This window comes from Podarcis filfolensis (assembly GCF_964270895.1).
Source record: "Podarcis filfolensis genome assembly, chromosome: 8".
Classification (NCBI taxonomy): domain Eukaryota; kingdom Metazoa; phylum Chordata; class Lepidosauria; order Squamata; family Lacertidae; genus Podarcis; species Podarcis filfolensis.
Window position 1 is genome coordinate 3,798,445 of NC_139611.1, and position 26,672 is coordinate 3,825,116.

Sequence of the window (26,672 nt, forward strand, 5' to 3'; positions counted from 1 at the left end):
ATGCTCCCAGAAGGATAATTTGCAAGTCAAATTTAGGAATTAACTCCATTTCCTATAAAATAAAATAACAAGCTAAAATAACAAGAAAAACTCTACATGGAGTTCAGAAACCAAAATTAATTTCTAAGTGTTAGCATCTATGCAAAGGGCGATTAATGAGTTTGGGTACTTCAAAGCAGGTAGTATTTTTCTCGATGTAGAATTAATGAAGAGCAGATGGAAGCCCAAGCTTCCCTGTGGGTGGTGGGCAACGGAGAAAAGTGATTCCTCTGTGAGACACACGGAGTGCATGCTTGACAGCAAATCCTGCCTGCAGTCCAGGGATATGGAAATGAGCCTCCAAATCTGCTGAGCATGCGCAAAGTGTTTCCACTCCCCACTGGGCAAAAATGGCCAACTGCTTAGCATGGGGAGTGTTGGGTTCCACAAGTTCTGTTATTCCACCATGTGCTGCACAATCCTATGCATGTTTCCTCTGAAGGAAAGTCCATTGAGTCCAATGGATTTAACTTCCAAGTCAGTAAAGCGAGTACAGGATTGCAAGGTTTTATAGGATAAAACTACTGCTTGAGCGTTTCTAGATGAGGACAGAGGGAAGGGATGGGCATTAGTCCTTGCACCTCCACAACCTCAGCCTAGGTAAGTCCCATCCATCCATCTCCTCCAGCCTGTCAATTTGCTCCAAAACAGTCTGGAAGCTGCTTAGGGGCCCATGGGCTCACCTGGAAAAGCAAAGGGGCTTCTAGCAGCATTGCAGTGATGTGTGTGCTGAAGCTCAACAGAGATCCCAACCCTTAAAAAAAAAAAAGAGCTTTGGCAGACCCGTGGTGGCTAATGAAAAGGCTTAATTGATAATCAGCTAGTGAAGATTGCAGGACACTTTGTAGGAGGGGAATAAACTGTTCCTAATTACGAGTAAATCCTATCTTTATGCATGAGGCCAAAGAGATAAGGTGTTTGCCAGCGTATATTGCCAGGCCAATAAAATATTTCAAGTACGGTACTTCTTCACATGGAAGATCCTGGGCTTTCTATTGTGAACCGCCCTGGGATCTTCAGATAGGAAAGTATACAAATTTAAGAAATAATTTCTCTGCGCCTCCTTTCTGCCTCATTTCCCCATATTAAGGTTACCAGATTTTTGTCCACGGACTTATTCGCAAATCTGGGGACTGTCCCCGGGAAACAGGGACGTCTGGTAACCCTACCCCATATCCCTTTTCAACTCTGATTATGCTCAGCCACTTTCTACCTTCTTCTGTATCCCACTGAAAGCTACCAACAAGTCCAGTGTCTCTGCCCCTCGCCTGAGCCCCGGATGCTTCCCAAACATGCCTTTTCTCCCCCCCCCTCCATTATAATGTTCTTGGAATAACTCTATCAACACTTGTCTAATATCTATATTAGCTGAGGGGGTGCCTTTCTGGGCTGGTGGGCACATTTGGAATCCTGAGAAAGTGCCACAGGCCACCAATCGCAAAATGGCTGAAATGGGCACCGTGGCATAAGACAAAATGGCTGCCACATCTCACAGAGCAGAAAGAGGGACAGAAACACAAAATGGCAAAAGCCTACCCCACCTCCCTACCCACCCATTCTCATTCTCTCCCCCCCTCGCCCCCCTAGTTATATCAGTGGAAGATCAATTTTCACTCTTTTAAGAGACATAATTTTTTATTACTTTGATATGATCCACTCAAAGCTTCTCCAGAAACAATATCATTGAAGTTCTGACCCATCAAATATAACACAATTTGCAGTTGAGTTGATCATATTGGAATTCCTCATATGGGTTTGTCAACACTTTGTAAACAAGAACATCATACAGATATACTCCAAAACAGGAAGAGCACACAGGTCAGTTATCCCATCACTTCTTCATTTCACAGCAAAAAAAAGCTACAACAATTGTTGCAAATTTAAGTAGAAACACTTAGGCACGATCAAAGTGGCCCAGAAATTTGTACAATATGCACAAGAAATTACAGTGTGTTGAGAGAGATGGCAGATTTATTGTCCTGCCTCCGTGTTAAAAATAATGATCTTCTGCTCTCAAAAGACATCTCACTTCTTTGGAGGGATTTTGCACATGCACATTACTTTGCTTTTGCTGAAGAATAAAAAGCATGGATGGGTGGACACAATAGATTGAGGCTCTCTCTGTGGCATTAGATGGTTGGAGGTGATGAGCATGTGAACCAGCTCTTAGGGTGTCTTCACAGAGGCAGTGCAGAGATCAGTTGTGAGGGAATGATAGCCAGAGAGGGTTCTTTCCCTCTGCCTTGCTTGTGGGCTCACCACAGGCATCTCTCTGTCCACTTTGGTGGGAAAGAGAATTAGATGGACCTTTGATGTGACCCAGCAGAGCTCTTCTGACGCTCACCCTGGCGGCAGTTCAGCAATTCTGTGGTCCGCAATTGGGCTATGAGCTTTTCACACCATTCTTGGGACTGCATCCTCATCTTTCTTTGCTGCATCAAAGCGAGGGAGATACTTGCGCCTGACATCAGGCTATGTGGCCCGGGTTCAGGAACCTTTCTTTACCCTGCTTTTTGCCTTGAACAGAACTGGGCTGCAGAAAGTTTCAGCACCAGCAAGCAATCCCTTAGCTCAATCAATTGTTGTCAGTTTAAGGGACTGTCCTCACAGTACCTAAGGCAGCCTTCTCCAACCTGATGCCATCCAGAGGTTTTGCACAACTGTAATAATAAAAATGATATCACCAACCAACCCCAGCCAGCACAGCTGTGTTGGCTGGGGCTAATGGCAGATGTAAGCCCAAACATCTGGAGGGCTCCAAACTGGAGAATGCTGTCATAGGGAAGTGATCCACTACATCTGTGCAAGGATCTACATAATAGTGGAGGGATCCTTTTGCATGTGTGCATTACAGCCCCTGGGGCCATTATGGGAAATCAATATCCATATGCACTTCCTGTCTCTTCACATCAGGTTACTGGATTTTCCATGACTTCACTGGAGATGTGTTGCTCTCCATGCATTTTTAAAAATTGTTCCACCTACATTTCCCCCCACACCCTCTGGGCTATACAATACATTCCATCTTGTGCCATTATCTAATCCCATCTTTACTTACACTCCTGCTTTCCACAGATTCTTCTTGTCTTAATCTTATTATGGGCTGAGGCTATGCAGCTCCGTCCTATGATGCCAGCGCTGGGTGTGCATGACAATGGCAGGCTCGTTTTGGTCCTTTGCCAGTTGGCAATAATCACAAGGGATATTTGCTGCAAAAAGGCATCCTTAATGATGCACATCTGGGACTCACAGCAGGGATGCTCTCCACCTGAGCTGTCTCTTGCAAATGGCAGAACTCCACGGAAGACACCTGCATGTCAGAGACAGTTTTGACAACTGGTGGGAGGAAGAGCTTTGCTGGAAGGGTTCCAAGGATGCAACAGGGGAGTGTGGCTTGTGTGTGCATACAGTATTTTAATGTTTTGCCATTTGGGGGATGGGGTTGAATCTTCTCTTTCTATAGAAAAAGGACCATATAATTGAGAAGCCTAGGCTGAATTGTTTTTCCCCCCATCAAACTAGTTTCCTATCCTATCTGTAGGAATTCCAGATTTCTCACGAGAGGAATGGGGCAATGAAACAGTACATTTTTTCATGGTTTGGTTCGGCTCTCTATCCCCTAAACTGGTGCATATGTAAAAACATGCCCTGAATATCTGTAGGGTTTCAGTGCAACCTTTGGGGCCTTTAAAAGGAATTTGGCGTACCTCCATAAATTAGGTGATGGGCCTTTGGACCCTCAGCCAGCCCCACAGAGGCCACATGCATTCACGCTCACAGGCCACTCCCCACAGCCGATTCATGCAGGTCAGTTGAAGAGGGGGAGTCATCATCCCTCGAGAAGAGAGGACTGAGAGGTGAGACAATAGCCATCTTCCAATACCTGAAGGGCTGTCTCATGGAAGATGGGGCCAGCTTGTTTTCTGCTGTTCCAGAGGAGAGGACCTGAACCAGTGGATTCAAATGACAAGGAAGGAGATACCAACTCAACATCAGGGAGAACTTTCTGATGGTATGAGCTGTTTGCAGTGCTTTTTTCTCAGCTAGAGTGCACCAGCTAGAGTGCACTCAGGTGGGCGCTATTGCGGGTCAACACTCCTCCCATCTGCTTCTTGCCTTCACATACTTTTGAGAAGCCCAAAACAAGCATTTCAAGTCAAAATTGAAGCAGGCCAATGTGTGCATGTCTTTTTTTTAGATCTATGACTCTGCCTACTTCCTAGCCGCTCCTCAACATGATTGCTTAAGCTACAGGGCGGGGCCAATTTGCGTTTCTTTTTCTTCAATCCGTCTCCTGTATAGCAGGAGGTTGAAGGCCATCTGTCAGAGATTCATTACTCTTCCAACTCCACAATTCTATGAATTTATCAGATGGGGGATTGTTTTCCCATCAGGAGGCTGTGCTGAACAGAGAGGTTTAAACTTTTCTGCCACCACCCCAGCCTCCATACGGACTATATTCCTCCCCTGCTTTTTGCCACCACCAAAATCTGTAGGGTCTTTTGCTTCTGGAGCTGGATCAGGCCCCCAGACTTGGGGGTTATCCACCCCTGGTATAGGCACAAACCAATATGAGGAGTTGAGGGTCTTTTCCTAAGCCAACATAAATGAAGTGGAAGAGAAGTGATCTTGGAAGTACATCAGATACACAAAGTTGTAGGGAGGCAATTTGGAACGCTGTGCTATTGGATCAAAAACTGCAAATTGAGAATCCTCAGATTTGTATATGGAAATCCCTACCTTTTCCATTAAGGATTTCAGATACTGCCTGGACTTTAACTCTCAAACAAAGTGGGGGCAATGCTGCTCCCCTCACATCAGGGTTGTGGTCTTCCCTTAGGGGTCTGCTTGGCCACAGTGAGAGCAGGATGCTGGACCAGACAGGCCTTTCATAAGAACACAATAAGAGCCTGCTGGATCAGGCCAATAGCCCATCCCGTCCAGCATCCTGTTCTCACAGTGGTCAACCAGATTCCTGTGGGAAACATGCAAGCAGGATTTGAGCATAAGAGCCCTCTCGCCTTCTGCAGTTTCCCCAAGTTCCTGTGGGAGGGAGTTCCATAGGTTAACTTTGCACTGCGTGAATAAGCCCTTTCTTCTGTCTGTCTTGAATCTTTCAACGTCCATCTTCATGGGATGTCCATGAGCTCTAGTGTTGTGAGAGAGGCAGACAAACTTTCCTCTATCTACTTCCTCCACGCCAGACATAACTTTAGGAACTTTTCTCTAAACTAACAAGTCCCAAACACTGCAACTTTTTCTCACAGGGGAGTCACTCAATCCCCCTGACCACTTTTACCTGATCCAGCAGGACTCTTACATTCTGAAAACTTGTTTTTTTTTTGAAATCCAAGTTTTCCAAAATGGCACACATACTACAAACATGACATTTTCGCTCCTCCTTTTTTTCCTTCAAGGAGCTTTTCAGTCCCCTCCACTCCTTTCGCAATAGCAGCGACATGTGGTCTCCCTTCCAACTCCACAGTTCCATGATCTTATGGTTCTATGTATGGAAGCTGGAAGGGAGAGACACCAAGAAGACCTGAGCATGTTGTAGGAAGAGAAGGTGAGATTTGGGGATGGAAAAACAAAGTCAAGCGGAAGGTGCTTGGCTGTTAGCCAGCACAGCCTGAGAATTGGCTAATGAACCTATCGCAATGCGGGCCCCAAAATGAGAATCCATTCTGATATATAGATCGTCTGAACATCCAACAGGGCATCACAGCAGAGGCTACACAAAGAAGGAAAACTCCATTCAGGGACAAAGTCAGAGAGGAAAGAGGTGACTTGTTACAAATGAGGAATAGCTCCTTCGTTGGGGAGCCACACTTTTGATGGAGATGTGTTGTAGGGAGGTTCAGGTTGCTTAGGGAGGAAGTGTGTTGGAATAGTAGCTCAAACTCTCTGACACGGTTTTGGAGTCACTACGGGAGGAGCCGTTGGAGATCAGATCCACAGAGAGGCGCTTGGTTTTGCTGCTGGCATCAAGCTCCTCCTCTGGGTTGCCAGCGATGGAGGAGACCGTCGTTTCCATCCGGCTGACCTTGTACATGCTGCTCTGTGTCTGGAGGTACCTGGCTGACTTCATCTCCAGCCCTTCGTATTTGCTGGCTCTGATGAAAGGGCACCACCGGAAGGCATGCTTGAAGCCTATCCGGAACCTGGGAAGACAAATAGTAGAATCACAGAATTGCAGAGTTGGAGGCGACTCAAAGGGCCATCTAGTCCAACCCACTGCAAATGGGGACAGCTGTGCTAGAACCCAACCTGTGGCATTTAAGACATGGGTCCTGGCCAGGATTTTATATATGGTACAGGCACACCAGATCCATTTTGTAAACCCGTTTGCTTCTTCTTTATAACCTTTGCACTGAAACATTTAAATTTTCTGGGCCAAATACTGTACCAAAGAAAAAAAAGAAAAGAAAATAAACTGAGTTCCCTGCGCTCTGTAAAAACTGCATAAATTAAGAAAATTTGCATAATTGATATTTTTTCTTTAAAATACCAAAGATTTATTGAAGAATTTGACAAGAAAGGGAAAAGAGAAAAAGATGAAATAAAAATTAAGAGAATATAAAATACTCATAACCGATAAACAATTAATATACAAATAATAGAAATGTGTCCATTCACATTGTAGAAACAGTGACCCTAAGTACATGAATCTGGAATTAAACATACAAGTTCACACAAGCTCCCCAGAGGGCCAAATGCAAAATTGATCTTCACTTTCATGAGTGATTCTGCTATTTCTGCTATTTTATATAATTTATCCTGCCTGGGAAGGAAGGAAGGAAGGAAGGAAGGAAGGAAGGAAGGAAGGAAGGAAGGAAAGAAAGAAAGAAAGAAAGAAAGAAAGAAAGAAAGAAAGAAAGAAAGATAGTTCTGCATTTGTAAGAAACGGAACTTTTAGTGTGGCAGCACTTACACTCTGGAACTCCCTGCCTATTGACATCAGACAGGCATCTTTGCTGTATCTTTTGGGCATCTGACATGTAGAATGTTGACATGTGGTTTAATCTTGTTTTTAGCTTATTGTCGATTTTAATTGCTTAAAATGTTTTAGTTGTTTTCACTGATAATTTTATTGTTTCATTCTTTTTGCAAATCATTTTGAGGTTTTATTATAGTATATAATATTATGAAATTCTGGATTGCATACTCTTGATCCCTGGACAGTTATTTAGAGAGAAATGAACAATGTCCTGCACCACTCACACCAAAAAACCAATCTCCAAAAGGGGTGATGATGTTTTGATATGTACAAATCTGCTTTTGCAACTCAAACCTGAGCATTAGCTGAACCCGTCGCAATACATCACAGGGACATGGATCTTACCTGTCATTGAGGCAGCAGTATATAATAGGGTTGTACATGGTGGAGCTCATGGCCAGCCACAAGATAGCTAAATAGACCTGCTGGATGTACTTTTGCTGGTACCATTCTACCTTGAAATGCTGGAGGAGGAAGTAGATGTGGAAAGGCAGCCAGCAGATGGCAAAGGTGCACACCACAATGATCATCATCTTGACAACCTGTCAGAGAAGGACAGCCTCTTACAGCCACAGAATCAACTAGCATTTAGAGGCAGTCAAAACAAAGACGTGACCGGTCCATTCATACCAGCTAGCAGGGGCTTTGGGTAAGCACCGCAGGGAAATCTCAGCGGGAAGAGTCAGAAGCTTGTGTAATTGTCCTGGGGCTATTTGCTCTTTTAGAGGTGACCCACAAACAATGTGATCTTTCCAGAGCCTTATTTCTGTGTCAGCATGTGTCCTGTGATGAATGAATGTTGCCCACATTGATCTGACTTTAAGGTCTGGTCAACGCTAACCCAACCAACTCCATTTCCTATTGAGTTTCTCATGCCCTTTTCTTAGATTGGCCTTTTTTCAAGAAGCACTGTGGATAATTCTGGCCACCCGTGCTCCTTTCTGGGATCTCCCTGTTCCCACTCCATTGGAAACATCAACACCTCCAAGCACTGGTTTCCCGACTAGCTTTGCCCATTCTCTTCCTGTTACAACCTCCTCAGAGGATTTGCGAGCCAGTCCGTTCTCTGTCTCCAGGGGAGTGGGATGCCCTTGGCCACAGAGTGACCATCTTCCTGGCTAAAAGGTGTGGGCCACAACTTCTTGCAAATCCTAGGCTCTCTCTTCCTCATGTTTAGAAGTGCCCAGAGCAAATGGAAGATGTGCCTGACATCATTCTGGAACCTCTGAAATGAAATGACCCTTGTGGCAAATGAGATCTGGCGCCTTGCAAAATATCTTCAGGAGAAGAAAAGGCTAAGGAGTAAATAATGCGTGAATTCAGAGTGGGGTCCATAAGACAGTTTGTTGGTGCTTTACATGCCTCCTTCCCATATCTCCTGCAGCCAAGCTGGTGCCAAATGTCTTGCTCTGCTTTCCATTGGACTACACCAGCGAGGCTGGAGGCACACTCCATTGTCTCTCGAGACAGATGCCAACAACCAGGCAGTGGAGAAAAGCATAGACCACTTCTTGAGATCTGTGTCAGTGAAGTAACCTCTTGGCTAAGAGTCATTGACGAACCCAAGATCACCCAGTGAGTTTCATGGCTGAGAGGGGATTTAAACCCAGGTCTGTGAGGCCCTCCTGTGAAACTTTACAACTACACCACACGGGCTCCACCATCCACTTATCTTGTCACCATTTGAGGATCTAACCTAGACTGGGATTGGTTCATCTGAGGTAGGCTGGACTTTTTCTTCCCGCTCTGTTCAAACTCTGTTTTGATTCTTCAGAGCCACTTACCTTGCGCTTGGCAGACACCTGCTCCTGGTAGCGGTCCGAAGTGTCCCCTGGGATCTCACTGGCCCATAGTGTAATACCGACCATGGTATAGGCGTAGCCTATCACTAGGAGGGGCAGGACGTAGTTTAGCACCGTCACACAAAAGTGGTACCTGGAATGAGTTGAAGAGCTTTAGGAATCATACTACAAGTGGCTGTTTGAGGGCCTGGGTGTCCTGGGGCTACCTTCTCCTAAGCCCCAAAGCCTGTGGATCAGCTACAGTGCTTTCATAGAGAAGACAGGACTGCATGGGCATGGTTTAGGATGGGTCTACCCCAGGCTTGGCCCACCTTCTGCAAAGCAAGAGCAACCATCATACAGTTTTTGGCAACACACCTAGGAACCTGGAAAAAGGTTTGCAAGTCACTTCCACTTGAAGGAGCGTCTCCACCCCTGTCATTCTACCCAGACACTGAGATCCAGCTCTGAGGACCTTCCGGTGGTTCCCTCATTGCGAGAAGTGAGGTTACAGGGAGCCAGGCAGAAGGCCTTCTCAGTAGCGGCACCCACCCTGTGGAACACCCTCCCACCAGATGTCAAGGAGATAAGTAACTATACAAGCTTTAGAAGACATCTGACGGCAGCCCTGTACAGAGAAGTTTTTAATGTTTGATGTTTTATTATGTTTCTGTATATGCTGGAAGAGTGGCTGGAGCAACCCAGTCAGATGGACGGGGTACAAATAATAAAATTCTTGTTGTTGTTCCATTCCTCATAGGGCGGCCACTTAATGCATCATGCTACCCCACCCCTCAAAAAAAGGGGAAGGGGGAAAATGCAGTACCAAATAAGAGGACAGAAGAGGATACCGATTTGCATTTGCTATTTTTTATGTGTAGGTGCAAATTCGGAAACAAATTGCTATAATTTAAATAAAAACACACCTCACCATTGTGGGGAATCATGTGACCAAGGGTCTGCTCAGTCTGCCCTCCAGATGCTGACTGTGGATGGGATCATAGGAACCTGCTTTATACCACGTCAGACCATTGGCCCAAGTAGCTTGGTATTGCCCACACTGTCTGGCAGTAGCGTTCCAGGCAGGAACATTCCTTAGCAGGAGATGAAATGAGAAGGTGTTGCCCTGCATGCCTGCTTCACACGCCACCCCTGCCAAAGCCTTGCTTATGGGGGTTGCACAAGTGCAGCTTCTGGGTTGCACGAGAGAGGCAGGAAGGCATGCCCATGGAGGCACCCATTGGATTCTGCTGCCTCAGTCTGCCTCACGGGTGGGCTGGCCCTGTTCCCTAGCCCTACCTGGAGATCCCATTGAACCCGGGACCTTCTGCATGCAAGCCTGACGCTCTCACACTCAGCTGTGGCCCTATCCCAAGCCTTCCCCTTCAGCTCTCCCTTCTCAGGGCTCTTAACTTTAAACCAACCTTGGGTTGAGCAGTCATTCAAACAGAGGACTGTCTTCTGTAAAGTGGGACACATGCTAGTCCCCCACCAGTATAAGTAACCAAGTAAAAGGACCATTGTCATTTTGATGTTTGCAAGTTCTCAGGTCATCATCAGGCTTAAAGCATGGGGTGTTTTTGACCCTCAACCCCCTCATTAGCTTCTTGACAAAGACACTACTAAAGCCTAGCGAGTCTCTGCCGACAAAAGTATAGACTGGAGCTACTGAGCAGCTCAGGTTTAAACAAACTGTACCCCGATGTGCAAAGAGTCTCCCTGAAGTCTCCCAAGAAGAGCTTTGAAGGATTTTGAAGGTCATCTTTGAATTAGCTTGCAAAAACTACTTTGCAAAGCGCTTTGCTGTAATCCAGCTTGTTCTTAGGAAATGCCTCCGGAACCGAACACCACATGCTCACCTACAATCTCTTGCTCACTACAAATTCATTCACAAATATAAATCCTCAAACTGTAATCAGTCCTAATGCTTGGTTTCTGGCATGTTTTCTTAACAGCTCTTTCTCCCTGATAATGCTGGTTTCCCTTTACATGAATGTTGTTTGTTATGCTGAGGTCTTCCAAAAACCCTGGCGTCATATTGCTGCGATACTGATTTATGATAACAAATGAAGCAGATTTGCACTCAGTCACACAGGCCTGTCAAGGCCGGCACTGTCAAATTACCCTTCCAGCTCTCTGTGTTCCAGTTATAATCCTTTCAGCTGGAGAGGGCAGCAGCCACAGGGGGGTTCAGGGTACGGGCTCTGCTGCTGTGCTATGCCCCCGCTTTGCGGCCTAGTCCACATTTCCACGGACTCTTTCTGGACAAATGATCTCTCCAAGGAAAACCATTTCCTAAAACCACCAATAATTCACTTTTAAACAGCGGCTAAAGGCAATATTGTCCTTGAACCAAAAGTGGGACTCATAATAATAAATTATTATAATAATTTTTTATTTATACCCCGCCCTCCCCAGCCAAGACCAGGCTCAGGGCGGCTAACAACCAATAATAAAAACAAGTTGATTGAAACGCAACTTAAAAAACAAGATTAAAATACAACATTAAAACATTAAAATGCAGCCTCATCACAGGAGGAGAAAGGTAAGAAAGAGGGGGAGGGAATCAAATTGACTCCAAGCCAGTGGCGTACCGTGGGTTGTCAGCACCCGGGGCAAGACAAGTAATTTGCGCCCCCTAACCCATGGATTTGCGCCCCCTAACCCATGGATTTGCGCACCCTAACCCTAACCCCCAGATGTTGCGCCCGGTGCGGCCGGCCCCCCCCCTGCACTCCCCACGCTACGCCACTGCTCCAAGCCAAAAGCCAGGCAGAACATTCCTGTCTTAGAAATCAGATGTCACAGGGCCCTGGTCTCACGAGACAGAGCCAGTGTTGAAAAAGCATATGCTGTTGGTGGATTCTTGTCTTTGTCTTGTTGGGCTGTGTATGTGAGAAAGGGAAGCCATACCAGGGTGAAGTTGACAGTTCTGACAGTTATCTAGAACACAAGGAACACTGGGCACCTGTGGAATGCGATGACATCAGATGACATCAAAAGAGGCAGTTTTTTCTGTTTAGATCAGCAGAGGGAGCCATCTTGAGCCCACTCTCCTCAGCACCTGAAGAAATGGCCCAGGAGACATTCTGGCAGTCCAGCCTCCGCAAAGAGATGAAAAGGAAAAATATGGAGACCAGATCCCCCTCCCAAACCTGCCAGTCCTCCACCACTGGAGAAACCAGCGCTTGCCAGAAGAGAAAGAAAATTCAGATTCCCACCAATTGTGACTTTGGCGGAAGTCTTAGAGGTGGAAGGAAGGAAGATTGACTTGCTTTGGGAAAGGGCGCTGATGGAACAGCGGAAAATGGAACCAGATGGAAAAGAGCCCAAGAAAGACTCTCCAGCTCCCCCACCAACTCAAGAGGAAGATCCCTCCCCCTTCGTGTGGGAAAGATTGTCAAGACCCAAGAGAAGATTTCTACCAAAAGAAGACAAGCCCAAGAAGCCGCCAGCACACACAAAAAAACAAGATAACATAATGATTGAACCCCTCCCCTCCTCCTTCCACTCCGGTTATGTCCTTTCCTTCCTGCCCCCCCCCGATAATTTGCCCCCCCTGCCGCCAACCCCTACCACACCAAATGCCGTATTTTTCGCCCTATAGGACGCACTGGCCCATAGGACGCACCTCATTTTTTTGGGGGGGGGGGAATGAATAAAAAAAAATGTTTCCCCCCCCAGCCCAAGCTTCCCCCCCCAGAACAGGCTGCTATCCGCAAGCCTTGAGTTCCCCCAGGCGTGCAAGGCTTGCGGACACCTGCACGAAGCACGGGGCGTCCTCCGGAGGGCGCCCCGTGCTTTGGGCTGCCGACTGCTGCCCGCAAGCCTTGCAAGCCTGTGGGAACTCCCGCCGGGCGCGCAAGGCTTGCGGATAGCTTCCTGAAGCCTGGAGAGCGAGAGGGGTCGGTGCGCACCGACACCTCTCGCTCTCCAGGCTTCAGCGAAAGCCTGCATTCGCCCCATAGGACGCATACACATTTCCCCTTCATTTTTGGAGGGGAAAAAGTGCGTCCTATAGGGCGAAAAATACGGTATATATGAAGTCCATGTTTCTTTCAGTTTGGCGAAGAATTGTTCATCTGCAATGCCCTTTAAAGGTTTTAGATTCTGAAAAATGATTTTAAAAGATTTTTGAGTGTTCAACATTTTACAGCAGATTTTCAATTATTTGTTTTCTGTACTGTTTAAACCAGATCAAAATGTAAGTCTAAGGGTAGAGATGTTAAGTATTTATTGCTACAGTTTAGTTGACAAATTGATGTTACTGCAAAGCCATACGTTCTGTTAAGTCTTGTTTGCTTTAAACACTGGAATATTTTTGAAGTGCACATGGCTTGTTGTGTATTTTAAGAGATTCACCTTTTTTAACCCAAGATTCACCAAGATATACTTCAGGGCATTAAAAAGTTAAACATTTTTGGAACAATCTTCCTATTTAAAACACTGTAATCCTTTTGACAAATAAACTAAATATAATGAATGTCAAAAAAAAAAAAAGAAAGAAAGAAAAAGAAAAAGCTCTGGCTCTGGTTGAGACTAATCTAACTTCCTTAGGGCCCGGGACCTCTAGGGTGTTGCTATTTATGGACCTTGAGGTCCTCCGTGGGGCATACCGGGAGCAGCGGTCCCGTAGGTACGAGGGTCCTAGGCCGTGAAGGGCTTTAAAGGTCAAAACCAGCACCTGACCAGCGCATAGATCAAAGGCACTGTTACATACCATTAGAACAAGAGAAGCTCCGATAATTAAGGCACATCAGGGCTCAAGCTCAGATCCTGTTTCCAGTGCCAGGATTCAGATGAGGGGGGATGTGAATTAATTCTTAAAAGAGTACTTCTGAGCATGTGTAGAACATGATTCCCTTGTCATTGAGTAATGAAAGCCAATCCTAAAACTTCTATAAAGTTAATCCAGAAGAGATTTTGCCTTAGCCCAGCCCACCAGGGTCCACAGGACAGGACACGTGATCCCTCAGCACAGCTGCTTTAAATGTTTATGCATTGTGTTTGTGAGAGAGATGTATGGCAGGGGTGGGCAAACTTTGTCAGCTGAAGGGTCACACTGATGGTCAGCATCCCTCTGAGCCCCCCCCCCCCACTACACCTACAGACCATCCACATGTGAACCACATATGCACATTCACCACACACCCACACACACACGATGAGCAGTCATACAACACTCTCTGCCTGACACATACACAGCAGACCACCTTTATCTCCGGCTTCACAGCTGTGGTGCTTAGCACCAAGATCTAAAAGAAAAAATCCCTCTGGCTGCTGTTCAGAAAGGATTGCTCCAAAGCAGGCAGGGAGATCTTATCTCCCGTTCTTAGGGCTGAGATAGCAAAATAAGGCACTTCTGCTGATCAGCATCTTCTGCAAATCCCAGCCATTGGGGGGGGGGGGGGCGTTTTACAACTGTGGAAACTGACAAGTCACTTCCTCCAACTGAAAAAAGAAGCAATGAGAGGCAGAAGCTACAAGGAGGCCATGATGATGATGATTTATATACTACCCTTCATCAGAAGATCTCAGGGTGGTTCAGTACTCTGAAATTGCTCAGTTGCTGCCAGGCTGCTGCTGCTGCAACACCTCCTTCTGCCCATCTCCTTGTTCTTTTCATCATTTCCTTAGCTGGGCAGCAGCTCCCCTGCTGATTCAGCAACTTCACCTCCACTGGCAGTCTGCTTCTGAATGCCATGGCTGGAAGTCACAAGGGAAGGAGAATACTCTTGCACGCAGGTCCTTTTTTGGGCTTCCCACAGGCACCTGGCTGACCGCTGTGAGAACAGGATGCTGGACTTTATGGGCCATTGGCCTCATCCATCTGCAGGATTTTTCTTATTTGCTCCTTTATCTGTTGCTGGACTAAACAGCTCCCTAGCCTCACTGGTGCCGTTGAGTCAGAGCTGGTGGAAATGCAACACATAGTCCTCACTCAATCTCTGTTGCCATCTGTAAAATGGGTAGCTGCTTAGCATGTCAGCCATATAACTCTTGCAAGAATTGAACACACCCCTAAATAGAATGCTCTCATGTTTTCTAACTGAAAAATATATGCCTAATTCAATTCTAAAAGTTATCTCTCCAGACAACCGGAGTATGCTCTGCATCAATTTGGCTTGAACTGATTCACCTGGCGATGGGGAATTCATGAACAATACACAGTAACGCATGTTTTACTCATCACCTGGGACCCTTGAGTACGGCAAATGCAGTAATGTGAGACTGACTAGCATCAAGTTAAGAATAAATAAACGGTGGCATCACTCAGAGCTCAGACAATAGCTCCCTGTGGGATTGGAGTGTGCCAAAAGCTATTTTGGGGCCAACCTGAAGTCACGCTCAGCAGATGTTATTCTGAACTTAGGAACTCCCTGGAGCCATGCGGTTGGGAGCGGACTGAGCTGTGCAGCAGCTGACAATTGCTTGGACTCATCAAATGTCAGACTCTGCCAGGAATGAATCTGAGCTACGTCTTCACAGAGCGCAGCCGCAGAATGGGATTTTCAGCGCCCAGATTCAGCCTTCAGACATGCAAAATAAGGAGCAAGAAAGAAAGTGCCCACGAGCTTGTCCTGTTTGCTTCTCTCTCCACTCCTGGGATTGGAATGAGAGCAAGCAGGGGCAAAGTGCTAGCTTACTTTCATGTTCAATTTCTGCCCTATCATATACTTATAAGATTTTATTGAAGCAAATAAAACAAGTCAATACAATAAAAATAATAGAAGTACAAAAAAGCAGCACAGTATATCTGGAAGAGACTTAATATTAGGTTGGTAAAGTACTTAAAACCATTAGGAAAGCCAAATTTGACATCATATTGTGGAAAGGAAGTCCTGTGTGTCAGTATTTGCTGTATATAAGCTAAAATCCCACCAAACAACATAGGATTTTCCAGGGTCTCCCAAGCCTTTGGCAACACATAATTTATGAGTCATTTCTTGCAGCTATTGCTAAGATCCACATATTTATATACCAAAGCAAAAGTTGCAAATTCTGTAAGGTTTTCCATTTGGAGGCAACTGAGATTCTGGCAGCCACCAGCATCCGTGTCAAGAGTTCCTGAGAGCTGAAACCTTTGGAACAGCCCAGATGAGTGGACCCATATGCAGGTCAACCATCACTGATTGTGAGTAATTTGCAAATGGCTTGCTGAAGAAGAAAGGGGGAAAGAACACTTTGCTCCCATCCACAGACGAAAGGAAAATGAGCCAGCAGCTGAGCAGTATCACTGCAAAGCTTCACTGTGACCACTGGTGCAAGCAGAGGAACCGAGCAAGAGGGGAAGGGTGGAGAAGGTCTGGCTCTGGCCTGCTGGCTGGATCCATTTCCTCTCACCCTGGTCTGGATCATGCTTTTCATTGTGATTAAGAACTTAATGCACTTAGAGAGCTTCCATATGTGCCTGACAGAAACATTTATACAGGCATAGGAGTAGAGTTGATGCTATTAGGAATCCCCCGCCTGCTGCTTTCCTTCTCGGCAACTGACTTCCAATTAACCACCTTTCTGCAGAAGAGAAGCCAAGTCTTCCTTGGAGCTCTCCTGGGTCAAGAGAAGTACTGAGTTGCATGAGCCATGACCACTTCTCACAGCTGCTGCTGCTGCTGCTGCTCTGCATCTTGGCTGACAGGCTATCTTTGAATGGTTGGTGCTAAAAGCCATTCAAACACAGGCAGAAAGGAAGCTGCTAACACTCTGATAGCAAGTTGTCACCAAAATAGAAATATATGCCCAAAGTCATTTGGTAAATATATTATCCAAATCTTCTCTTCCGCTCCCCCCGCAGACTGCAGAATATTTAATTTACAGCAGCATTCATTCATTCATTGCATTTATATCCCACCTTTTTCGTTAAGCAGCTCAAGGTGGTGTACACAGCCCCCCCCCCTTCTCCTATCCAGGTAGGTTAGAGGAAGTGAGAGGAAGTGATTGGCCCAAGGTGACCCAGCGAGCTTCATGGTGGGCATTTGAATCCTGGTATCCCAGGTCTTAGTCCAACATCCTAACCACTACATCACACTGGAACACCACAAGAAACCATTCTGAAAAGTTATAGGGACAAGGATTTATCGAGTATAAGGGCTCATTCACACCAGTGGCGTAGTGTGGGTTGCCAGCATCCAGGGCAAGGCAAGTATTGCACCCCTAACCCATGTTAGGGGCCAGCAACTTCCTCTACAAAGCCAGGATCAGTTTCCCTTTGCAGAGATACTTGGGGGGGGGGGCAGGTCGACGATAACTCTCATTCTCCTTGGCACTGTCCCCTTACCCCAACTCTCTCTTCTGATTGGTCTGCGGCTGATAACCCACTTGTCATCTTATTCCATGTTGCCTCTGGCACCACCAGCAGCACCAGCTGGCAAGGGGGGAGTGGTGTGAGGTGGAGCTCCTGTGCCCCATCTGCTGATAGGCTAGGAAGAAGGGGCAATAGCTTGGCAACCTACCCAAGTGGCAGTCGCGTTGCCACGTGAGCGTTGAGCATGGCGGAGAGAAGGACAGAGGGTTGGTCAGCAGCGGGTATCTTTCTAAAGTGGAGGGTTCCCTAGCAACTGGGCATCACCAAAATCTGCTCCTCAGTTTGCCCACATGAACTTCGGGAGATTTTCTGTGTGAAGGAGAGGGCACACTATTTTTTATTCATTATTACTACTTTCTTTTCTTTTGAAATTTTGCATCCCTAAGAACTTTGTGTCCAGGGCAACTGCCTCCATAGCCGTGCCCACACTACGCCACTGATCCACACTTCCCTTTATTCTGCTATTGCTCTGAGATTTCTAGGCAGGTTTTTCTTTTGTCCTGCCACTTTCCCTGGGAAAATCAGCTCTTTATAGCTGAATCGGAACAAACATCAATCTGTAGAAAATGTGGTTGATGATTGTTCCTATTCACACTAAACAGTGGGTTTTCCCAGGGAAAGTGGCAGGATAAAAGAAAAACTTCCTGGATCCATGCCTAGAAATCGCGGGACAAATGGGAGTGTAGATGATCCCTAAGTGTCAGAAATGCAAGATATCCCTTCCTAGAAAACAGGAATCCCTGAGGCCAAAGTACTGGTGTGATGAATAAGCTTGCCATGGGTGTCTTTTCACCTTCAAAGAAAACTTAAAAAGCCACCCATGCAATCAACCAGTCACCTCACAAAAACTGATTACACTTTCATACAAAACCCCATGAGTAGCCCTGGTAATAAACCAGGTTCTCCGCCCTGAAATGGGTCTAAATTAGGAATTGTCACAAACAAAAATCCACTGAATTATACCCTAGAAACTCAGACTACCAAAGGTGAAAGGTGATACTGTGTCATGCTTTATTATTATTTTAGGCTATCTATTAAGCCTGCAAAGCTGCAGAGTGAGAGGAAAATACCACAGCATAACTTAATCAAGTTGTTTGGCAATCACAAAATAGCACGCTACAGATTAGTCTAGATGTGTTCTTTTTCATTTTGCAAATGAAAAGGGAGGAGGACAACTTAATTGCAGCAAGCTGCAAACGGTGGAAGCTCTCTCTTCCCAGGCTGAAACCATTTGATCAGCTAATAAAATTGGGACAGATTAGACTTCAGTTTGAAAAACAGGGGGATAAATGTTAAAAGGCAGTGGCACTAAATAACCAAGATCATCAGGGGATGGCAAAATGGAGCTAATTTGTAGTGACATCCACAGGCCTTTCACTGCATGTGTTGGAAAAGAGCTTTAAAGAGAATGCCCTTTAAAGAGAAAAAGGATGCAACTCTGCCTCTCTTCTACTAGGGGAGGGGAAAGAGAGGTTGTCCGAGACATTTTCACCCACAGACCTGCTCAACAGACACCTTTATCAAATGCCCTGACCTTTTAGATATAAAGGCAGTGGCCTGTTTTGTTTTTCTTGTTTACTTGGTGAGACATCGCTCATCAAATGTCAAGGCGATGGAGAAGCATCTCAAAGTCAAAGGCCATAATAACCAGGAAGACTGGTGAACACAGTTCACAGATGCTGCTCTAATCTAAAGTCTCTGTGCTTGAAAATTTTCACAATCTTCTCTGTTTCATAACCTATGTCAGCATTTTAGATCTCACAGGAGCACAGTGATTAGACACAATTTATTGCAGAGGCCATCTAGGTCACCCAGTACCTACTTCAACCAAAACATTCACCCTAATCCTTTGGCTCAAGACAGTTGGCTGACGTTCAGTTGGTACTTGAAGTTTATCAAATTTGCAGGTGACACCAAACTGGAGGGGTAGCTGATAGCTCAGTAAATAGAATCAGGATTCAAGATGACCGTAACAGATTGGAGAACTGAACGTAAGCTAACAAAATGAATTTCCGTGGGGACAAATGTAAGGTTAGGCAGGAAGAACCAGATGCACAAATAAAGGATGGGGGACACCAGGCTTGCCAGCAGTACGTACATTGTGAAAAGGATCTAGGGGTCTTAGTAGACCACAAGCTTAACATGAGTCAACAGTGTGATGCAGCAGCAAAAAAACACTAATGCAATTCTAGACTGCATCAACAGAAGTATGGTGTCCAGAAACCCACATTCTGTATGCAGTACAAGGGCAAAATGAGTGGGTGGTTGACTCTTTTAATGGAGATTGCTAGGAAAGCCTAGGAGCTGTAGGACTGGCTACACATGCTAGGGTTTGCAATCCTGCAGAAGACATAGACTTGGCAACACAGCAAAACTAACCACAGTGGTGGTGGTGAGTCGAAGGTCCCCCGTGCCCAAGAAGCTGTTCATCTTAAGGATTGGACCTGGGCACAGGTCCACACAGGGCACATGAATTGCAGGACCAGTGGAAGCAGGAAGAGAGTCGGCAGCAGCAACATCTTCTGAGATGGAGAGAGGGAAGAAGCTGGTGACAAGGCAAGGAAGATGAACAGAGGTTGTAATTGGCTCAAGGCAAAAGATGCATATATGATGTCTTATGTGTGTGGTGAGATCAAACACGCAAGAAGCTTAATGTTGTAGAATAGGAAGTCCCTGTTTTCATCAGAGAAATGTTGGGTGGTATGTAAGCCTGTGGGATTTATAGGCCTGGAGACTCTACTTTGGGTGGTTCCCCAGCGACTGCTGCTATGACAATATAAAGCTGACTAGAACATCACAATTGGTGTGGTTAATTGAAGAAAACCCATCACACTTATCTTCTATGAATCTGTTCTATCTTCTTTTAAAGTTGTCCAGTTTTTGAGAAGGGAAATTGATTGCATGTGTACTATACTGCATTTTCATAATAGATGCATAATGTATCCAAATGCAACCTTGGAACAAAAAGTTTCTGTATATGCCCACCTTCTAGTGGAATGCCAGCCAGCCATGCCCTCCTTCAGGTTATCTATTCCACCAGCACTATGGGTTTTCCATATCAGCTACTGAGCACGCTTTACCTTCATTGGGCTGTGTCCCTCCCTCCCCAATACACACTCTTTGTAGGTGTTTATTTGTACTTTTGCAAACTTCAGGGTTCCTCTCACCAGCTCTGGATTTAGGAGAATGTGGGCAGTTTCCCCGCACAGGGTGCCAAGTCGAGGGAGCTCAAAATAATAATAAATAAATATTGTGAAAATAAGAAATATTTAGGAGGAGTGCCAAAAGTTGTCCTGGCTCAGGACATCATATTACCAAAATCTGCACCTGCTCTGACCATGCCAGTACCACCATCTTGTTTCGTGGTGGCTCTATTTTGACTACATAGCCAGTGGCACTCACCACCCGACTTGCAACTGGGTTTCACATTTTATTGCTTTTGTGCTATTTTAGCACTGCTTTGCATGACAACTGGTAGTTTTTCAGTGGGTTTTCTTTCCTGCTTTTTTAAATATATAACTATGCTGTTTTGTAAGCATTTGTAGAAAAGCAGGATGAAAATAATAAAAAAGAATAAATGAATGCATACGATAATGAGAGCTTTTCTATCTGCATTGTTACATGATTGTGCTGTCATAACACACACACCCCTTCCCCTTTGGGTTGTTTGGTGGGTTGGCGTATATTGTTTCAGAGGCTAAAGTTGAGACACACAAGTGTCTGGCTATCACAATGGAAACAACAGGCTGGATGCAAAACTCATCCTCGTTGAAAAAGCCAGAGGCTTCAGACTCCATGCCCCCAGAATCGTCCTTAGCTGATATGATGCTGAATGACAGGGCTGGGAGTTGGAGGGAACTTTGGAAGGAGGTCATGAAAGCAGCACTGGTTAGAAGGGATGGGGGGGGGAGGGAGGGAAGACATTTGTTCTTTTGCTGCTGTGGGTTATCCTCATGGCATTTTTGCAATATTTATTAGGAATATTTCTTTGGAGGGGAGTAATAGTCCCTTTATTTACAAATAGCCGCAGCCTCATACCCAACATTGCTCAGTAATTCTAAGATACAAAACAAAACAAATCAGTGCCATTTTGAAATGTTCAGTCCATCATCGCAATTCAAAATGGGATCCAATTGTATCCAAACACAGGCATAAAACCGGCTCCTTGTTCTCAGGAACCATCATGCAAAAGTTACTTACAAAGATGTGGGTTTGTGGGGTCTGGATGATGCCCGATCCTTCCAATTCTTGGGGTCCTTCACCCAGGGAGGGTTAGAATTTAACAGAGGAGGTTGCTGAGCTAAGTTTCCTAGTAAGACAATTACCTTAGCTGGCCACTTATATGCCCTCATCAGCATCCAAAAGAAGGAAATCAGTTGCAACAGTGGCGTAGCGTGGGTTGTCAGCACCCGGGGCAAGGCAAGTAATTTGCGCCCCCTAGCTCGTGGATTTGCGCCCCCTAACCCTAACCCCCAGATGTTGCGCCCGGTGCGGTCGGCCCCCCTGCACCCCCCACGCTACGCCACTGAGTTGCAATGAGCTACAACTAAGTGATGGGGCCCCCCCAAGCTAATGGGTGGGCCTTTCCTCCATCCTGTACCACCTAGCTGCTAACTAGGAGAACAATGGCATGCATAGCATGTGGGGGCCAAGCTGTAAGCAGGCTGGAGGATGGAGAAACAGATACTTGCTTGCTCTGTGCTGGATCCAAAGCTGCGACTAATGGAGAAGCAATATCTTTTGGGGTGTTAATGCTGTGAGTCCCTCCACCTGATGCTCAGGTTGTAGATATTTGTAAATGAAATCATACATCCTAAAGACACTGCAGTCTCCGCTGACCTTCAGTCCAAGGAAACTGAACTTAAGTACCGTATTTTTCACTCTATAAGACGCACCAGACCATAAGACGCACCTAGTTTTTGGAGGAGGAAAACAAGAAAAAAAATATTCTGAATCCCAGAAGCCAGAACAGCAAGAGGGATCACTGTGCAGCGAAAGCAGCGATCCCTCTTGCTGTTCTGGCTTCTGGGATAGCTGCGCAGCCTGCATTCGTGCCATAAGACGCACACACATTTCCCCTTACTTTTTAGGAGGAAAAAAGTGAGTCTTATAAAGCAAAAAATACGTAAGTGCCTGAAACAGCTGGATTCTGACTTTTCTCTTGGGCATAGTCGGCCATTTGGTGCCAAAGAAGGACAGAACCTTTTTTATGTATGCTACAACGGCAGCAAGAATACTTATAGCAAAGCACTGGAAGACTCAAGATCTACCCACTCTGGAAGAATGGCAGATGAAGCTGATTGACTGTATGGGACTGGCAGAAATGACCGGCAGAATCCGCGACCAGGGAGAAGAGTCGGCAGAAGAAGATTGGAAGAAATTTAAGGACATTTACAGAAACACTACAAAATTAATGAACTCTGAAAAGATGCTGGATTGAACTTTTATGGTCTCTAGCTGTTATGATAAAGATAATAGGGATTGAAATTGTTTAAGTCATAAAATTTAAAAAGTTGAGTGGAAAATAAGGTGTTATTTTAAAAAAGGAATGTTAAGAGATTAGGATTTGCTGGATTAACAAGTTGAACTAGAAAACAAGAAGGGGAGGTATGAGGAAGTCAAAGAAACATGTTATTGAAAAATTGTTACTGAAATTGACTTGTTTTTAATATTTTTCTTTTCTTTTTCTTTTTGTGTTTGTATAAAAGTGGAAAATCTAATAAATATTTATATATATAAAAAAGAAACAGCTGGATTCTGTCTCTGCTTGGAGAGTGGGGTGGCATGGAACAATATCTCAAGAGGTGTCCGAATGCAAAGCGAACAGATGAACAACTTTCCAAAATATAAGGTAGACTAAGTGGATGGACAAGGCATGGGCTCCTCCAAGGCTGCAGATCCACCACTCTGAATCAGCTGGCTTCTCCATGCAGCGTTCATACTCCCACCCTGTGCATCACTGGATGCCCAGAGTGAAGCAGGCACAATTTGCTCATGCCCCACACTGTGACGTGTGAACATGGTGCTTTGTGTAACTTGTTCTATTTTATTGAGCTTGTGGAAATATAACACCTTGTTCCATTAAAAATGACTGCATGAATAAACCCTGCTTTACTCAGAACATTTTAAAAATTATGGCTGTCATCCTATTAAAGAAATAGTGGTCTCTTGATTGTATGAATTATTGAATTTGCATATGTGTAAAACAGTCTGAAGGGAGGAAAAATTGTTTTTCTAGATTTGCTGTCACCTTGGAAGATGAGAGCAAAGCTTGCCCTCTGCTAAGATGACGACAAATCTAACAAAAGAAAATACTTGTTTTTCTTCAGAGGGGGAGAGAGACAGCTTCTTGCCACCTGCAGTTTTTATAAGTAATGGTAGACAATAAAATAAAATCTGCTACCATTAATTGCGGATACCTGTTTTGTTGATTGAAAATGAATTGCACTAATTAAGCATGGCAGTTCTCATTTTAATGTCCACAAAGCAGATTTCCCAGTCCTGGAAAGCACAGGAACTACACCACACAGGTTCTCACAGATGGCCATGGAAAGGTTTAAATACAAAGAAAAGGCCTCCAGGCTTGGAAGTTTGCTTTGTCCACAGAGCCTGGAAGGCAGGCAGGCAGGAGAGATCCTGACGGGTTTCACAGAGACCATGACCTGCTCCGGCTGGCATGGATCTGCACTGAGACGAAACTTTAGCAGCCACAATAACTCAGCTGTGGAACCCAGGAAGCTGCCTTATGGAGTCAGACCACTGGCCCATCTAGCTCAGCACTGTCTACCCAAACTTGCAGCAGCTCACTAGGATTTCAGGCCGTTTCTCTTGGAGATGGTGGGGATGGAACCTGGGAACTTCTGCTTGCCAGGCCTTTCCAGCTGTGGTTAAGGGGGCAACTCTAGCATTCCAGGAGGAAGCCAAGAAGGTCTGTATTCTGCCTACCTTACACCCTGCCTCCAAGTGCCAGGGCAGGCACTGAACTGATCGGATTTCCTCCTCCCCCTGGTCAGCTGGTCTTCAAGGGACATCCATAAGCATTTCAGTTCCCATTTATCTTCCTATAGACCAGGCATGTCCAAAGTCCAGCCTGGGGGCCTAATCCGGCCCACTGGTCGATTTAATCCAGCCCCTGTGACAATTTATTTCCTGGTGTATAAGTTTTTAAAAAGCTGCATAACTTCAATCCTAAAAAAGTCAACAATTTTGGTGTTAAATCTTTTTAAAAAGCTCAACAAACTTGGGTAGCCAGCTGTTGTTGGACTACAACTCCCATCATCCCTAGTTAGCAGGACCAGTGCTCAGGGATGATGGGAGTTGAAGTCCAGCAACAGCTGGCTACCCAAGTTTGAGAAACATTGGATTAAAGGGAAGGGTTTGCTATTCAGAATGCATTGCAGCGAATAAAAGACCCTTTTGGGTCCCTTCCAACTCTACAATTCCATAATGTAGATGTATCCAAAGAGAACCAGCAGCTAAAAGCTAGTAAAATATGGCCATGGAAGATGCTACAGAATGAATATGAATGCTACCTTATATTGTGTAACTTAGAGCTGTCAGTTCTTGGAGTAATGTATACTTTCTGCAGCCTCCCGCCCTTCCCCCTCCAATCTGTACCTGAAATTCTTTCAGCCACCTTGACTCTGGGACCCTACTGCCCAAGACATCTTACCTGTCCTTGGCATGTTGCAAACCTTTCTTTCTCAAGGACCCATGTAAAGTTTGGCTCTTAGCCAGTCAGACAACTTTCCCTTCCCTCACACAAATCTGACTACAAGCATTCTGACAGCTTTGTTCCCTGGAAACAAGCCCTCCAGACTGTCATACCAGTGCAGCCAGCCCATGTCAGAGACTTCCCTAGCACAGTATCAATTATCAGCACAGGCAAAAATAAAGGAGGACACAGAGGAGTGAAGAATGCTACTTGGGGTCTCAGTAAAGCAAGACCTGGACTCTCATCTAAGCAACAGTAAAAAGCTACTGAAGTCAATGAGGATTTTTTTTTAAAAAAACTTTATTCAAATTCTAACCTACATAATTCATTTTTTGTACTAGATTCTACCTGCGCTCCTGATTCTAATACACTCCCTTGGGGGAGAATGGAGATTGCCAAAAGGAAGCATATCAATTTCCAGAGACAGGTTGCTGTGCTCTAAATCAACAAGTTTTATGCTTTCATTGACCACCTTATTGACATGGCATCCAGTGCAGCCAGCTTTCTCCTTTCTGTGTAAGAAAATGTGATACCTTAATTAAACCAATGGGTTTTTTAGATTTCAGCAAGTTATTAGTCTCAGTCTCTGCTTGGAGGCAGAGTGTGAATCTAATGCCTGTTATCAAGCTGGAGGCCTTCATCGTCACATCAACGAACAGATTATGCTTTGCATTCATAAATATGTAATGAAAGGACACTGCAATGACTTCAGCCTCCTCCACATGGCAGAGATGTTCTTCATCTTGTCCTCCGATCAAACCGAGGAAGTAATGAGTATGTGCAGGTCACAGCTGGGGGCATGTCATGAATTTCAACCCCAGAATGTCCTCATCACACTGCACTGGCCTTCCTGGTGACCTGCATCTAAAATCAAGGACCACATATGGAAATTTCAAATCATTTGACATTGCTTTCAGATACAGGACTTTAACTGCAGTCTGGTCACACATCCAACTCAGAATCAGCAAGCGATGAGAGAATTTCCTGAAGTGAGTGATGTATGTGGCATGAGGAACGTACTAGATCTATGCATGTTGAGACAAAATCCCCTTTGAGCTGAGTAAATAACTGTGCCAATTCGCTTCAATAGAAGGTTTTCTTGTACAGTGGTACCTCAGGTTACTGACACTTCTGGTTGCAGACGCTTCTGGTTACAGACTCTGCTAACCCAGAAAAGTACCTCGGGTTAAGAACTTTTCTTCAGAATGAGAAGAGAAATTGTGCGGTAGCAGTGGAAGGCCCCATTAGCTAAAGTGGTACCTCAGGTTAAAAACAGTTTCAGGTTAAGAACGGACCTCCGGAACGAATTAAGTTTTTAACCGGAGGTACCACTGCACAGGAGTAACGATGACATGACAGGAAACTGAGAAGCCAAGATTTTTCTGATCCTATGTCACTTCCAAAAGTTACACCAAATTTCATATTTATTTGTGTTACCTGCAAATAATATTTTATAGAGAGCACAGGAGGAAAGAATGAAATGGTGTGCCAGTCTAGACTTCCATGGGGCTTGTTTCTGCACATCATCGTATCAGCAAAGTTGGCATGATATATAATATCCCCCCAGTTGTTAAACTATTTTAGCTCTGGTACAAGTCTTGATCGTAAATGTGTTTTGGAAGGGATAGGTAAATATTCTGACCTCTTAACACTTAAAGCAAAGATCAGCATACTAATCTTGTGTTATCAGCAAATTTTAATTATCATCTCTCAAACAAAAGCACCATCCACATACTCTGTCACTTTCATTTCATGTAATAAGCCAGTGTCTCTCCTTTCCTCTTGTGCATGAACTTCTTGGGGCACAAGGTTAAGGGCAAACACGTATTCATAACA

General features: G+C 45.1%; 1 protein-coding gene and 1 long non-coding RNA gene across 2 annotated transcripts in view; both read right to left on the reverse strand.

Annotated features, from left to right (window-relative positions):
- Positions 1–1,655: 1,655 nt before the first annotated feature.
- Positions 1,656–26,672, reverse strand: part of TACR1 (tachykinin receptor 1) — a 58,533-nt gene continuing 33,516 nt past the window's right edge. Inside the window, exons 3-5 of the mRNA XM_083629552.1 lie at positions 8,821–8,971; positions 7,382–7,578; positions 1,656–6,200 (exon numbers count right to left, since the gene is read on the reverse strand). Coding sequence (XP_083485678.1) covers positions 5,906–6,200; positions 7,382–7,578; positions 8,821–8,971 — 643 coding nt within the window. The 3' untranslated portion in view covers positions 1,656–5,905. The remainder of the gene's footprint in view (positions 6,201–7,381; positions 7,579–8,820; positions 8,972–26,672) is intronic.
- LOC310769934 lies at positions 16,880–20,100 on the reverse strand. The gene is made up of 2 exons (XR_014551866.1): positions 19,502–20,100; positions 16,880–17,431 (listed from the first exon to the last, which is right to left on the reverse strand). It is a non-coding gene; the product is annotated as an uncharacterized lncRNA (long non-coding RNA).